This window comes from Pleurodeles waltl, chromosome 7 (genome assembly GCF_031143425.1).
Source record: "Pleurodeles waltl isolate 20211129_DDA chromosome 7, aPleWal1.hap1.20221129, whole genome shotgun sequence".
NCBI classification, from domain to species: Eukaryota; Metazoa; Chordata; class Amphibia; order Caudata; family Salamandridae; genus Pleurodeles; species Pleurodeles waltl.
Window position 1 is genome coordinate 915,032,348 of NC_090446.1, and position 12,554 is coordinate 915,044,901.

The 12,554-nt window shown below is 45.1% G+C and overlaps 1 protein-coding gene across 2 annotated transcripts in view; it reads right to left on the reverse strand.

Moving 5' to 3' along the window:
- Positions 1-12,554, reverse strand: part of FAT2 (FAT atypical cadherin 2) — a 234,157-nt gene that overhangs the window by 49,880 nt on the left and 171,723 nt on the right. For both annotated transcript variants that reach the window (XM_069199589.1, XM_069199588.1), the window contains exon 20: positions 9,636-9,784. In XM_069199589.1, coding sequence (XP_069055690.1) covers positions 9,636-9,784 — 149 coding nt within the window. The remainder of the gene's footprint in view (positions 1-9,635; positions 9,785-12,554) is intronic.

Here is a 12,554-nt window from a genome sequence, read left to right on the forward strand (position 1 = left end):
ACAGGAAACAAAACCCTTGCATCGTTGTTGGGAATAATATTATCCTGGCACTGCGTCTACAACAATTTTATCCTACTTTTGTGGAATGCATATCCTTACCCCATATCGAAAGGCTCATCAACTGGGCTCAGTCACTAGACCACACTCCAGTTGAGCACTGCAAATGGTGAAAATTAGGTGGAACAACTGTAGGAAATTGTTTTACTGCTTTAGGGGTTGACATTATATTCAAGCAGCCACCACAATCTTTGTCAGAGTGAAGTCAGAAGCACACCTCACATTATTCTGTGCTCACGCTCTGGTAGCTAGCACGGAGCAGTCAGGCTTAATTTAGAGGCAATGTGTGAAGTATTTACACAGCAATTCAAGAAGTAATAATGTGAACGATAGCACAAGACAAATCCACACCAGTTTAGAAAAATTAAGTTATATTTAATAAATTATTTAAAACCATAAATGCAAATATTCAGTCAGTAGATCCAAAGGTATACAATTTTAAAGATTGAAGTGAAAATAGTGGCAAAAAGCACAACTCGCTAATAATGCTCATCTGGTGATGCCAGACTGGGTGACACAAGCTCAGGCTGGCCATGATGGAGGGTGGGCTGTATTCAGGAACCAACTTAAACCAGCTGAACAACAGTACATTAAATCCTGGTTGCAGAACTTTGCGAGATACTACATCAAAGATATTTTGTGCAATGGCAGTTCCGGGAAGCTGCGAGGCTGAGATGCAATGTTCTGCGTTGTCTTTAAGAATGCCATTAACAGGGGGTGTGAGATACAAAGTCCTCCATTGATGTATGCTGCACACCAACTGGTCCCAAAAAGGTTGCGGGGATTGCAATGCAGAGTCCTGCATCATCATCGGGATGCCTTCGAGGAGGGGCTTGCAATGCGCAGATCTGTGTTGAAGATGCATCGGCAGTGGCAATTCCACTGAGTCTGAGGGCTGCGATGCAAAGTCCTGCACCAGGGATGTGTCACCCAGCGGTTCTGATACAGAGTTTTGTGAGGTGATACGTCACGCTGTGTTGGTTCTGCTGTGACCGCAGTTGAGCTGTCAGAGCACCTTCAGGCCCACCTCCAAGGGTCCACGGCTGGGGTGGCACCACTTGGTAGGGCAGGACTCACTGCAGGCAGAGCCCAGGTGAGTGAGTTCAAAGTTGCTGGAGCCTGTTCTGTCCCTGAGGCTCCGATCAGGAGGCCATCCAACTAGCCCTTGGAGTCATTCTGGTCTTCCTCAGTTCAAGATGCAGGTCCAGTCCTTCTCACTCAGGCAGGAGGGCAGCAGGACAGCACAGCAGGGCAGTATATTAGCAATCCTTTTGCAGTAAAGCTGCACAGCAGTCCTTCTTCCGAGACTTCCACAGGTCGAGATGTGTACTGAGGCACTGGGTGTGAGGGTCCTTTTATTTATACCTGGTGCCTACTTTGAAGTAGCAGAAGGTTCTTGAGGTTTCCACCACCCTGGGGTGTCAGACACCCCTTTCCTCCGTACCCTGGCCCAGCTTTTCTGGGGACACAAAAGACTAGAGACAAATCCTTTGTATGTGTGTTCAGGCAGAAACTTTGTGATGTGCCATAAGTACAACATGTGTGTTAAGGACTGAAGGGAAGCCATTTGAGTCCTGTGTAATTTCTACCTTGCATAGGCCGATGAAGGAGGGCGTTCTTTGTGGACAGGTGAGTTATAGAGGCTGTAATCATGTCTTAGTTTGAGTAAAAAGTACAATAATCTTATGGGCCAAGTCTATGGCTAAAAGAGATGTGAATGTGGGCACATATTTAATAACAGATGCGCAAAGTTATGAGAATAGTAAACACGCATGGGTGGAATAGTGGGAACAAATAAATATCTGTGATTCAATTTGTGTAAAGGAGTTATCATATGAGCATTCTAACTATAAGTGGCAGAATTATACTCAAATAATTCATATATGGGTCTGGTTATCGGTACATTATTCAAGTGTGGGTGCAATTATTGTAAAAACATCCTGCAGGAGCATTACTCGGGCATGGGCTAGCTATGGGTACAGTAGTGTGTTTGGATAGAGTTGTGGGTACTACATTTGTAGTAAGATGCGGTTGTGAGTGGCCTGCTCCTGTCTGGGAAGTGTTTTGGATACCCTAATCCTGTATTGGACATATCTGTGTTGGAATAATTGTTTTAGCACATGCAATCTACTAGATTTTGAAGGAAGATTTTGGTTAAAACCACTGTTTCTCAAATGTGGTACTTGTACTTTCGCTGTTCTAACTGTGGTGTATTATCAGGGGTAGTTGGATTTTGCTCCGCAGTGTCAAAATAATCAGTGACTTCAGTGAGATAACGTTTAAAAAAACACACCCTTCATACTTTTCATTACATATAAATGTTTTTCTTACTTTGTAATACTGTGACAGTGACTTGGCTGTGAATGTATACGGCTTGATTTGCAGGGACACACTAAACATGAAACTAAAATAATACTGTTTATCGTACTGTGAATAACATATTTTTTTACATTCTGTGATGAGGGCCGGCACAAGCAGAACGGAGGATTTTAAGCATGAAAGAGGCATTTAGTACATGGGCATTTTTGTTGAGAATGTGTGTTATGCTTTAAATTGATCTAAACACAATAACATTCACTTTTTGTCATTTAGTGGCAGCTACAGGGTGGCTGGACTTTTCTCTCCACTGGGGATTGGTGAACACTTACTCTTCAATATAAGGCAGTGGAGGTTGTGTTGTCTACCGGAATGTGTCCTTCTCCTCCAGGTCTTTTGGAGGGATCACACAGCTGTCAGCACAAGCCCAGCAGAAGGGATAATGGTGCTGGCTGACGCTCTTAGACATGTTCGGGCCCCCATCGGAAGGAGCCTGGGGCAGAAAATGAGCAATTACTGTTCTGTGAAGGCAGGGATCAGATCCCTCTGCCCAGAGCGCTGGGACTCTTCACAGCACAGTTCAAGATGAGTTTACAGGGCCGAAACAGGCCTTGTCGCTTCAGTGGTGAGGATTTTACTTCAGTGCTCCTTTAAGCCATTTCTTTGGGGTCATCCCTAAAGAGTCATTTAGTTGTGATCTTGCTGTATTTGAAGACATTTCTGTGCATGTGATGAGGAGCAGAGACTCAGAAGGTGAGGAAATGTGTTCAATGGATGATAGGTAAATGTAAGACAAAACAAGATAGAGGGTTCACAAACTTCAAAATGTTGTGTTTATGGCTGTGGTGCAGTGTGTGTGTGTGTGTATAGTGTATATAGTAGCTTGGGCAAGACAGGGATCATGTTTGATTCTCAATTAAAATCCATTATTATTATTATTATTTGCCTCTACTTATCAATGTGCAAAGTTCTCTGCTCGGACTGCAGTCTCTTCACATGTAAGTATAGATTTTACTAGTAAGTATGGGAGGGACATAGGAGGGTGGGTGGGAAAAGGGTTAGAATTACTACTAAAGAGGATGGGATTAGGGAGGTGTAAGAGGGATTTTGAGAGGGCCAAGGAGGGGCTTGGGCGGGGGAGGAATCACCTACTCACACAAGTGTAGCCAATTGCTTTACTTTGGGGGGGGGAGACGTGTAACCTGCACTTACTAAGGGCCTCAATATGAGTTGAGCGGTGGTCCCACCATCGCCCGATTATGATATTTCCATCCTGCTGACCAGTGCAAACGTGGTATTACAACATTTCTGCATGTCAGCCAGGTGAAAACAGTGCAGCAGCATTCGCCTCGGCTCCCTTAGGGAGCTCAGGCCAATGCCATTGCACACAGCACCCTCGGAACGTGCACTGTCTGCCATTCAGAGGGTTTTGGCAGGGGGGACCTGGTTGTGGGCAGTACAGGGGCTCCCACTGTGGCCCCCATCACTGCCTTTCCACTAGCCTTTTCATGGCGGGGACCCCGCCATGATAAGACTGACAAAAAGAGAAGTTGTAATCAGCAAGGCGGAGCAGAACTCACCATCGCCGTGGCTGACCACAAGTTTGACCGCCGCCAACATGTCAAGATCCCTGATCCCAGCAGAGGCAGTGGTCTCCTGGCGGTCCAAGAACCAGGTTCGCCAAACTTGTAATGAGGGCTTAAGTTTGAGTTTGTGAATACTGTACGTAAGACATTTAGGGGGGTCATTCTGACCTGACGGAAGCACCGCCAACAGGCTGGCGGTGCTTCAAAGCCCATTCTGACCGCAGCGCTAAAGCCGCGGTCGGAAAACCGGGGCCGGCGGTTTCCCGCCGTTTTTGCCCCGGCTGGGCGAATCCGCCAGGGCAGCGCTGCAAGCACCGCTGCCCTGGGGATTCTGACCCCCTTACCGCCAGCCTGTTTCTGGCGGTAAGGGGTGTCCTGGGGCCCCTGGGGGCCCCTGCACTGCCCATGCCACTTGCATGGGCAGTGCAGGGGTCCCCTAACAGGGCCCCGGCCAGCTTTTCACTGTCTGCCTAGCAACTGCACCCGTCGCACGCCCGCAACACCGCCGGCTCCATTCGGAGCCGGCTTCTGTGTTGCGGCCTCTTTCCCGCTGGGCCAGCGGGAGCTAACTTGGTTAGCGCCCGCCGGCCCAGCGGGAATGTTGGAATGCCGGCAGCGGTCTTTTGGCCGCATGGCGGCCGATTGGCGGTTACCGCCGCCCGCCAAAGTTGGAATGACCGCCTTAGTATCAAGTGTAAACCTACTCAAAAGTGCAACATACCTTTGCGAATCAGACCCTATGTGTATAGAAAAGACAGTCAGGGTCAATGTAAAGATGATGACATTGGTGGTGTTATCAATGATACCATTTAACATGTCATGAGGGATGTACAACGTCAAGTCATGTTATAGTTAGCCCAGTGAGCTATAACCATATATACATATATAGATATATTTCCACTGAAAAAATAACGGTTATAGGGATATTATAATTAGATTCTGAATTTACACGCACAAAGCCAAAGAAATGCAGCTGTTATAGTTAGAGTTATTTCAAATAACTATAACTTGTGCCCTAAGGTAACTATAACTTGCGCACTCACCATGCACAGTTTTCTCATCAATAATTTTACTGCAAATGTTTCATATGGCCAACCCCCTATACCACCCAACCTCATACCATGCACGGCGGGAATTAGCCACGTGGGTTCAGGTAGTTATAGTGGGGTTGGGCCAGGCCCTGCAGTCAAGCCACCTATAACCACCCAATCCTGTGCCATGCATGACCTTTGCCCGTGTGCAGGGGGGTTGGCAGCAGGACCTGGCCGAGGTTGTCCACAATAGCAACACCATCCCCATGCAACGCACAGCCTTTGGCTGTACACGTATGAGGATGGCCACCTCCGGCAACCCCTTTAAGCTCCAAACCCTACACCACATAAAAGGAGGGCACAAAGACCCCCTCATGCCCCAGGGACCACCACCTCCTCAGGCTACGTTTAAAAAAATATGGGGGGGGCTGAGCAGATTCCCCTCACACCACAGGGACTACCACCTCCCAGGGGCTATTCTAATAATATTTAAAGGGGGGGACACAAGGACTCCCATGGGCCCCAGGATCCACCACCTCCCAGGGACCAAATACTTATTTTGTTAAAGGGAGGGGGGGCAACGGGTGGCCCTCATCACATACAATGCAAACTTAGCCCCGGGGAGGTGGTAGTCCCCTGGGCCCAGGGGGCTCTGCAGGACCCCCAGTTATTATACTTTTATCTTGCCTTGGGGAAGTGGTGGTATCTAGAGCTACTGAAAGCCTTAAGAGTGGGCCTGTGCACTCCCTCCTTCTATGAGCCCACAATGCCCCTGCGACCTGGCCCATTCAGGGGCTTTAACGTTCAGTAATGCAGGAGACCACATTTTATTTAAATCGTGGAGAAATCCACAGAACCAGCGGTGGATTTCTCCATTATTTTTAAGAAAATACTTTTTAGTCTTGGGGGGACCAACTCTGGATGGGGGGCGTAGGGTAAATATGCTCTGCCCTCTTTTCGTTTTTTTAACTTTTTTTTTTAACTAGGCCGAAACCGATTCCCAAAATAGCTGCCAACACTTGTTCGAAGTGTTGGCAGCAAATCAGATATCAGCGGGAGAGCCCTCTGAATCCGCAGCCATAGATATACAGATGTCTTTTCCCTTTAATATCTCGAAAAATACTGAACAGATTTACATCAAGTAAAAAAAGGATGAGCTTCGTACTAAAAGCTACATTTTTGTCAAATATGTTGTAATTCTGTCCAGCGGTTCAATCTGCAAGTGTGTCTAAAGAATCTATGGGAATTAACACGCAAAACACACTTTTTTTACCCTCTTCCCCTTTTTCTTGGCCCTGCTTGAAGGATCATCACAAAACCTTCCATGCACACAAAGATCTTTGGGCACACTTTTTAAGAAACGTTTTTAGAAGATTTGTCAAATGGTGCCAAAGATATAGGCAAGTCAAAAAATGCTTTTTCAATGGCAACTAGGTCCTAACTACAACTGCATAGTTTTAAGGTACATATATATATATATATATATATATATATATTTACATATATATAACCTAGTGGTGGGTCGCAGTTATAGCCGCCATGCCCTTTGTTTTGTTCAATAATGGTGAGGGCACAAGTTATAAATACCTTAGGGCACAAGTTATAGTTACATACTTACTCTAACTATAACTGTTGAATTTCTATGGTTTTCTGTGTTTAAAATGTGAGCCTAACTATAATGGCTCTGTATCCGTTAGTATTTTAAGTGAATTTCTAGGTTTTTTTAAATTCTATTTCCTAATTATAATGTCCCTGTAGTAGTTGTTTTTTTCAGTGAATTGCTATGTTTTTTTTAACGATAAGTAATTTTCATTACTATATGTTGAGCCAACCACTGCCATGCACAGCCTTCAGCCATGCGCGGCAGCGGTTGGCCAGAGGTTCAACCCTCCCTAACCACCCAACTTCACGCTGCGCACGGCCTTTAGCCATGCTCAGCGGGAGTTGGATGCAGGTCGTCGTGGCCCCCCTCCCCGGGCCGATTTCAGCCCTAGGGACCCCATCTCCCTGGGTCTGGCCATCCAAACCTTTTATTTTTTTGGGGGGGGGGCGGGCCTACCCCGGCTGATTTTGGCCCCAGAGACCCAGGGCGCAAGTTATAGTTACCTTAGGGCACGAGTCATAGTCACTTCAGCTAACCATACCTATATCTGCTGAATTTCTATGGATTTGTGCCAGTAAATTCAGTACCTATCTATAAACATCCCTGTAACTTTTATTTTTTTCAGTGAATTTCTAGGGTTTTTTAACGTAAAGTAATTTTCATTACTATATGTTGAGCCAACCACTGCCACGCACAGCCTTCAGCCATGCCAGGCAGCGGTTGGCCAGAGTTTCAACCCTCCCTAACCACCCAACTTCACGCTGCGCACGGCCTTTACCCATGCTCAGCGGGAGTAGGACGCAGGTCGTCGTGTCCCCCCCTCCCGGGCCGATTTCAGCCCTAGTGACCCCATCTCCCTGGGTCCGGCCATCCAAAACTTTAATTTTTGGGGGGGGGGGGCGGGCCTACCCCGGCTGATTTTGGCCCCAGAGACCCAGGGCGCAAGTTATAGTTACCTTAGGGCACGAGTCATAGTCACTTCAGCTAACCATAACTATATCTGCTGAATTTCTATGGATTGGTGCGAGTAAATTCAGTACCTAACTATAAACATCCTTGTAACTTTTATTTTTTTCAGTGAATTTCTAGGGTTTTTTAACATTAAGTAATTTAAATTAATTTACGTTAATCCAACCACTGCCACACATGGCTTTTGGCCTTGTGAGTGGTGGTTGGTTGCAGGGCCTGACCTGTAGCCAGGCCCTGTGACCTACCCTTCTATAACCACCCAAGCACGTACCACGCATGGCCTTTGGCTGTGCTTGGTGGGGTTTGGCCCCAGGGCCAGGCCACATCCTGTAGCCAAATCCTGAGGCCAACCCCTATAAACACCCAACCTTCCACAGCTTTTGGTCGTGCATGGTGTGGGTTGACTGCAGGACCTGCGGCCAGCCAAAACCTCATTAACCACTCACACCCGTGCCACGCTCAGCCTTGTGAAAGAAAACAAATGGGTTTAGGGTAGAAATATCCCAACCCCTTTGCCTTAATGCTGAAGCTCCCCTGGGACCAAAAATGTTGCTGCGCATTTGCAGTAATAAAACAAGCGCAGGCTCCTGTGCTTGTTTTCATTGAAAGCCCCCATCCCGGGGGCATTCTGAATTAAAAAAAATAAAAGGAGGGGCACACAGGGCCCCATTTATATATATATATAAATACAATTATTATATATATATATATATATATATATATATATATATATATATATATATATATATATATATATATATATATATAGAGAGAGAGAGAGAACGTGGTGGGTAACTGAATCCAATATTCTATTATTGCTATTGACGGGTTCTGATAACAAATTAAACCACAAGGGGTAAGACCAAGTGGTTTGTGATATCACCAGAACGCCAGATGGTAATGTAGTACCATATTACACGTTAACTTTTATGCATTTTTTATACTACTTGAGTAATTTGGGGGATTTAACCTAAAATTCAATTTTAAAAGGGAAGCTAGCAATTGCCACTGATTGAAATTAAAATGTTTGTTTTGTGTACCTTTCATGAATACATTTTTGGTAAAGCAATGGGCAATAGCAATGGCCATTGAATTTACGGGGGTTCTGCCACTGAATTGTTTACTGCATAACTATGGATTTACTGAATTTGCCACATAATTTGCAGCTTTCTCAAACAATGTTGTTTGTTGCGGATCACATAATACTACCAGAGAATGTGTTGCATAATTTGATTTTTTTATGCACAATTTGGATAACATTACTGCATAATTTAGATATCTGTGTCACACAATCACAGTAGCTCTGACAATGGTAGAGCTATGCAGAGTGGTTTAGGGTTTGCACTTATGATGACAAAACCACTGTTCCTTACAGAACTGTGAAATATTTTCCATATTTCACTGTTCCATTTAACCTATGACTCCCTTTTTAGGGTCGAGCCGGTGAGTGCATGAGCTAGTGCATACGTCTCGCTTGCGACAATCTGTTGTGTTCACTAGAAGGGCTTGGAGCCCACCTGGTGGCTCACCATTTCTTGGCTTGTGTGGCACTCTTCTTTACAGCCTTGTAATTAGTCGAGGCACGCCTGGCATCACTTCCATTTCTCTCTTGGGGCAGGGATCAGGCACTAACTGATGCAACTTAGTTCCTGTCCACAGCTCCTGACGTGATTGAGGTACTATTTGTTCTTTTTAGCTTTGAGTGCCACGCAAACAGAATGCTTGTGACTGGCAAAAACGTGCCCAACAGGCACAAAATTGCAACATTTTATTTTTTAAAGCTAACTTTATTTTATTTTGCCAAGTCGTCTTTTCTCAGTTTCTGCTCATGTTTTCTTTTGTTTTTGTTCAAAAGATGACAATGAACTTGTTCAAAATATGCAAGACCCATTGCAGTGCAAATGCTTGTTTATATCTTATTTGCCCTCCACATGCCATTCAATTTCTTGACTTTGGGATATTAAGATAGCAATCCTCAATAAACATTTGAAATGCATCAAGTCGTTCATTGCCTCCTCTCTGTGTCTAATTCCTTTATCTCAACAAACACGGGGCACAGATGTGAATGCTTACCTCTAGTATCCCAGCGTTGGTCCCATTGGCCGAGATAAGTACTGCGTGGGACTGATGGGTCTTCATCTGGAAACGAATCATCCAGTCTGCTGAACCTGAGTGAGGATTGTACCGAACAAAGCTGTGCCCGTTAAATCTCGCTCCGGTATCTGGGGAGAGGAAAGACAAACAGAAAAAAACTGTAAAGGGTGGAATCCTGTATTTCTTGTGACGATAATTGAGCAACACAATTCCAACATCATTTTTCTCAGGGTGGTGAACTCCAGGCAACTGAAGGACACACCTCTGCTGTTTGATATGAACCTAAGGGCAATGAGTCATCTTTCTCAGATTCACCAGGAAGCCACCACTATATGGTGGTTAATGCCTCATCAGCTAGTCATCAAATGCTGCAAAGCAGAACACCTAAAACTGAGTGGAAGCAACACCTGTCACTGGCAATGCCTGTAAGTGATAGTAGTGAGTTATGAAACACTATATATAAAACAACTTCTTAATTATAGTATTCTGTTATTAGTATTATTTTAAATAATGTTCATTTATTGCTTTTATAAATATGCAACACGTCATGGAAGCAGGAAATCATCATTCAGAAAACAGGGTATACGATGTATCAGAATTTCAGTAATAAACCTGGCAGTCCTCAGCCATAATAAGACAATAATACGATACAACAGATATGTGAAAGTAGTCCCACTTTTGTTCCCATATCCTACAATGTATGTGTGGACTCCCACTGACTCAGTATATCTCTGTATCTGGGATGAAACATCTATCCACGTGCCTTGTCCTTGCCTCTCTCAGGAGAGGCTTTGTCAGATTTCCAACTACCCTCCCCACCCCCTGAGAACCAGCAGTACATTTCAATATTCCTAAAATGGCAACTATCTTAGATAACATCTGAAATACGGTGTGCGAGTATTTCTTATCACCTGAAAGTTGTAAACAATGTGAAATAAATCACCTGTTTCAGAGTGACATCTGATGCAGTCAGGTGAGAGTGATTCTGTCCAAGTTACACAAAATGTTTGGAGTGTAATACATTCTATGTAAATAATTGAATTGAATGAGGTACAGCATAGCCAATAGAGATCACGAGGAGCGATTTTCCACTCTTTCTCCTCCACTGGGACTGGGCTGCCCTCAGTGGTTAAACGAAACTTGAGGGCCCCCCCTACAAAGTGCATGGAGGTGCCCCCGTCTGAACTCACTCAGGAGCTCTCAGGCCAGGGAACTGTGCTGGGGGGGCCTGATGCAGCCCGGTGTTCCCCCTGCACAGCAGTGGCTGAGGGGGCCTTTGTTACACCACTGGTTGCCGTCCTGCTTAGACCATAGGTTTGCAAAAATATCCCCATCAGGCGTAGGTGCTCTTGAGGCCTTGTCTGACACCCAAATCTGCCAATCAATACATTGGCAGGACTACATAGGCTCTCCGAGTTTCCTGATGGGACCAATCCTTGAATCTGGGGAGGGTTCCTGTACCACAAAGTTTACATAATTTACCATAACTGTGAGGATTAGGTATGATTTTATAACTTTTTTTGAGCTCCTGACGAATCACACCAAGATCTGTATAGACTTATTTCAGCGACAAACATGTTGACCTTCCATAATTAGGGCAGTGTAGGAACGTCCAACTATGCCACACACATACTTGATTCCTAGACTACAGGGTTATCTAACATTATATATTATTTCATGAACAGGTTAAGACAGACATTATTCTTACTTCCCCTGACTGTATCTATTTTTAATCTTGACAGAGGCCCACATTCTTAATAAATGACTTTACTATAGGGTCCTATTAGTCAATTTTAACATTTCTTCTCACCAATCCCACTTATTTGTTTTCACTTATGGCAACTTTCTTTAAAAAGATGTCCAGTAAAGAGCCCCCATGAGGTGCCCGTCAGATATTGCAGCGCCAGTCTGACGAGGAGCACAGCACGATGATGAAGCATGTTACTAGTTGGTGAGTGAGGGCTATCGCTCCTGATATGGGTTATCCATAGGGACTTTTATGGATTTCTCCTACACTTGGGTGAAATCCATACAGATATATTCCTTTTGGAACCGTGCATCCTTTGTTCTATGACGTATATGGGAGTTCTATGCATCGGACCATCCTTCATAAAAATCTCCCACCTCATAAGCCCTTCTTTTGTTTTTTGTAGTTGAAAATGGCATGTACCACAACATAATAGGGTCTCTTGTGACAACATGTTCCACCATCTGATCCAGCGAAGGGCTCTGGATCAGCCGTCAATAACTACTCGTGTAATGAATAGAGGGATTTAGGTACAGGTGCTGCATAAAGACACCCATAAAGCCCTTTGAAAAAGTCTGTTCCAATGAGAAATTCTGGGTCAGTCATGTCCCCTTGTAGTCAATCAATTACATTCATCAATTGAACAGCCCAGTGGTGTAAGAGAATATCTGGAATTCCTTGTACCACTTCGAAGACTGAGTAGTACATTCATCAAAGGCGATTTGTGGGTAACTGCCTGTCCAAAAGAAGGTCGGTAGGCTCATTTGTACAAAAGAATTTAGGGATTTCCTATGGAAAGTTTTGAAAGGCATACAAGAGTTTGGGAAGTGCTAACATTTTGTGAAGGGTCACTATGCCAAAAATAGAGACTGGCAGGGGCCTCAAGTTAAGTTACCAGAAGCATGTTGGGTCTTGGATGATGTGGCCTCCAAGGTATTTAAAGCTTTATGTTTAGATACATAGGGGGTCATTCTGACCCTGGCGGCCGGTGGCCGCCAGGGCCACCGACCACGGGAGCACCGCCAACAGGCTGGCGGTGCTCCCACGAGCATTCTGACCGCGGCGGTTCAGCCACGGTCAGAAGCGGAAAGTCGGCGGTCTCCCGCCGACTTTCCGCTGCTCGGGGGAATCCTCCATGGCGGCGGAGCGCG